Raw genomic sequence first — 3,891 nt, forward strand, 5'->3', positions numbered from 1 at the left:
TGTGAGGACCCTGAGTGAGGACTGAGGGGCTCCACATATCAGAAGAGACAAGAGTGCCCCCCAAATCTCCCTTCATTTCCCGATCTTGCATCACAACTTAATAGCAGCAGCCAGGTTTAGGAGGCCCCAGGCAATAGTGGCCAGGTGAGGTGTAACTGAATTGCACATGAGGAGTCTCAGGAAGTTGAAGTCTAGTCTGAGAGGGTGTCCTCAAGTCAGTAGAGGGGACATGGCAAGAATGAAAGCGACGACACTGAGTGAGGGCTGAGGGCAAAGTCCGTTCCAAAAAGGGGGTCTCACAGAGCCCCACCCCTACCGTCAGTCTTGGAAGGTCCCAGCATGGCTCCCGAGCTCAGGCTGCACCTGACTTCCAACTCTGGACTCTCAGGGAATGAGAGCCTCTATCTCCGGTTGACTGATTCAGCTCAACAGATAGAGAAGTCCAAGGGTCCGTGAAGAGCCCCTGAAAGAACTTTATGTGAGTTCCCTGGAATCTGCTGCACCCACAGAACACAAGGGGGAGTAACAGAACCCTGCAGCTACTGTTACGCAGGGAGCGCCAGGTGGGCGTGGCCGGAAGTGGTTCCTCTTGACTTCCACCTAATAAAGGGGTCTGAGCCGGTCGCCTCAGTCTGAAAAGTGCTGTGTCACGTCAGCGGAAGGAGGCGTCCCAGATCTTCTCAGCTGTCTTGGTGGGTATCCTGACCTAGAACTGGGGGGCATTCCCCGACAACTTCGACCCCCTTCCCCTGAAGAAAGGCGGCTCCACAGAGCCCTGCCCCAACCTGCCCCGACCTGGTCCCTGAGGAGTCCCCAAACATGGCTGTTAGGCCCAAAGTCCATTCATTTTTTTCCGTCGTGTTGAAGAACATGAAGGCCTCGGTCCAAGGCTTGTGGACCCAGGTCAGTAGAGGGAGAAATCTCAGGCCCTACATAGTTAAGAGGACCCTCCTTAGAATTGAGGGAGGGGACTCCATGTCCCGTAACGGGTTGCACCGAACTCTGCCCTTGACGTTAGCCTGGGGGTCCGGGCAGGTCTCTAGAGACTGAGGTGCATTCTCACTTTGTCCCTGTGAGAGTCAGAGAGGTAGGCCCCTGGTTGTAAGGAGATGGCAGCAGGTCAGTGAGGGTGATTTCCAGGTTGTGGGAAGAGTCAGGGTGAGGAGTCTAATTACTGTGAGGACCATTCTCACTATAACTGGAAGAGCACTCAAATGCCTCTGCTGTTGTCAGCCCTAGGTGGTCTGGGTGTCCCCGGAATGAAGTGTTGGGCAGAAGTGCTTCCTTATTTCCTCCGGGTTAAAATTCCTACTGTCAATTTCAAAGTGGCAGAAGGAAATGGGCCTCTGGGTCTTGTCAACAATTTTTTTTTATTATACTTTAAGTTTTAGGGTACATGTGCACAATGTGCAGGTTTGTTACATATGTATACATGTGCCATGCTGGTGTGCTGCACCCATTAACTCGTCATTTAGCACTAGGTATATCTCCTAATGCTATCCCTCCCCCCTCCCCCCACCCCACAACAGTCCTCGGAGTGTGATGTTCCCCTTCCTGTGTCCATGTGTTCTCACTGTTAACTTCCCACCTATGAGTGAGAACATGCGGTGTTTGGTTTTTTGTCCTTGCGATAGTTTGCTGAGAATGATGGTTTCCAGTTTTAATGATGATCCTGAATGTAAACAGAGAGGATCCAACCCCTGAACAGAGGGGCCCCCACTGCCAGCCCCTGCTGTCACCTCAGTAAGCCCCAAAATGGGCTGTCATGCTATAGTCTAATACTCTAACTTCCTCCTGAGTTTGAAGGAGACAAACTGACCAGGAGAAAAGGAGTCCTGTGGGTTCCTAGAGCAGCTGTTCTGCGGAAACCTGCAGAAGGGGCCCTAGTTAAAGCCAAGATGGTCGCTCTCTGCTGAAGATATTGACGTGACGTCACTCTCTCCCATCCAGGTGCCAGCCTTCCTAGTCTTCCTACCCACACTCCTACCTGCTGTCACAGGCCACAGCCATCATGCCTCGGGGTCACAAGAGTAAGCTCCATACCTGTGAGAAACGCCAAGAGACCAATGGTCAGCCGCAGGGTCTCACGGGTCCCCAGGCCACTGCAGAGAAGCAGGAAGAGTCCCACTCTTCCTCATCCTCTTCTCGCGCTTGTCTGGGTGATTGTCGTAGGTCTTCTGATGCCTCCATTCCTCAGGAGTCTCAGGGAGTGTCACCCACTGGGTCTCCTGATGCAGTTGTTTCATATTCAAAATCCGATGTGGCTGCCAACGGCCAAGATGAGAAAAGTCCAAGCACCTCCCGTGATGCCTCCGTTCCTCAGGAGTCTCAGGGAGCTTCACCCACTGGCTCTCTTGATGCAGGTGTTTCAGGCTCAAAATATGATGTGGCTGCCGAGGGTGAAGATGAGGAAAGTGTAAACGCCTCAGAGAAAGCCATCATTTTTAAGCGCTTAAGCAAAGATGCTGTAAAGAAGAAGGCGTGCAAGTTGGTGCAATTCCTGCAGAAGAAGTTTGAGAAGAAAGAGTCCATTTTGAAGGCAGACATGCTGAAGCGTGTCCGCAGAGAGTACGAGCCCTACTTCCCTCAGATCCTCAACAGAACCTCCGAACATTTGGTGGTGGCCTTTGGTGTTGAATTGAAAGAAATGGATTCCAGCGGCGAGTCCTACACCCTTGTCAGCAAGCTGGGTCTCTCCAGTGAAGGAAGTCTGAGTGGTGATAATGCGCTGCCGAAGTCGGGTCTCCTGATGTCGCTCCTGGTTGTGATCTTCATGAACGGCAACTGTGCCACTGAAGAGGAGGTCTGGGAGTTCCTGGGTCTGTTGGGGATATATGATGGGATCCTGCATTCAATCTATGGGGATGCTCGGAAGATCATTACTGAAGATTTGGTGCAAGATAAGTACGTGGTTTACCAGCAGGTGTACAACAGTGATCCTCCATGCTATGAGTTCCTGTGGGGTCCACGAGCCTATGCTGAAACCACCAAGATGAAAGTCCTGCGTGTTTTGGCCGAGGGCAGTAACACCAGCCCCGGTTTATACCCACATCTGTATGAAGAGGCTTTGATAGATGAGGTAGAGAGAGCATTGAGACTGAGAGCTTAAGGCAGGGCTGGCACTGTTCCCTTGGCCAGGGCACCTTATGGGGCCATATCCTACAGATCCTCCCATTTCTAGGGAGGTCTGAAGTAGAATTTTCACTTTATGTTAGAAGAGAGTAGTGAGCTTTCTAAGTAGTGCAGTATAGTAGAGGCTGGAGGGAACAACATATGTATCTTTCTTTTGTCTTGTTACACATGAGTAAATTGCAGATTTATGTTTTATATCTCTGTCAATTATCAACATTGTTCCTGTTAAGTGAAGGTTTATTTTGCTTCAGATTATACAATTATCAATAACATAGCTCTCACATTCATGGCTGTTTAACCAATCTGAAAGTTACGGTTTGGGAATTAATAAAACAAAGTCATACAACACATTTTCTTTGTAATTGAGAACTAGATAACATGGTAACAGAGAATTGATTTTCATATGAATCTTAAAGAACTCCACAGTAAAATAGTTGACATCAAAATATGAAGAGAAAGAAAAGGAAAAACAGAAATGTAAAAGTTGTTTAATTCTTGGTTTGCCTAATTCGTTTTCCTATTTGTTTTCGTACAAATAAAGGATACCTGGATTTATTTAGGTTATTAAGACTGCCGTTAGTTTGTTTTGTTCTAGTGCACTTCACATTCCATGTTATCTACTGCATCAAAAAACCCCTCTGATTGGAGGGTGGTATTTTCTGGGTTTAAAATAATCACATGAAATGCAGTGATCAATATAAGCCAGAATGAGTTCACTAAAAACCTTTTTGAAACAAGGCTGCTAAATTCAAAGAACTT

The 3,891-nt window shown here is 48.4% G+C and overlaps 1 protein-coding gene across 1 annotated transcript; it reads left to right on the forward strand.

Moving 5' to 3' along the window:
* The first annotated feature begins 581 nt into the window (after nt 1-581).
* On the forward strand, nt 582-3,687 carry LOC473542 (melanoma-associated antigen B6). Its single transcript, XM_009438879.3, has 2 exons — nt 582-692; nt 1,951-3,687. The coding sequence occupies exon 2, from the start codon at nt 2,012-2,014 to the stop codon at nt 3,107-3,109; it is 1,098 nt and encodes a 365-aa protein (XP_009437154.1). The 5' UTR covers nt 582-692; nt 1,951-2,011; the 3' UTR covers nt 3,110-3,687.
* The last annotated feature ends 204 nt before the right edge of the window (nt 3,688-3,891 follow it).

Source organism: Pan troglodytes, chromosome X (assembly GCF_028858775.2).
Source record: "Pan troglodytes isolate AG18354 chromosome X, NHGRI_mPanTro3-v2.0_pri, whole genome shotgun sequence".
Classification (NCBI taxonomy): domain Eukaryota; kingdom Metazoa; phylum Chordata; class Mammalia; order Primates; family Hominidae; genus Pan; species Pan troglodytes.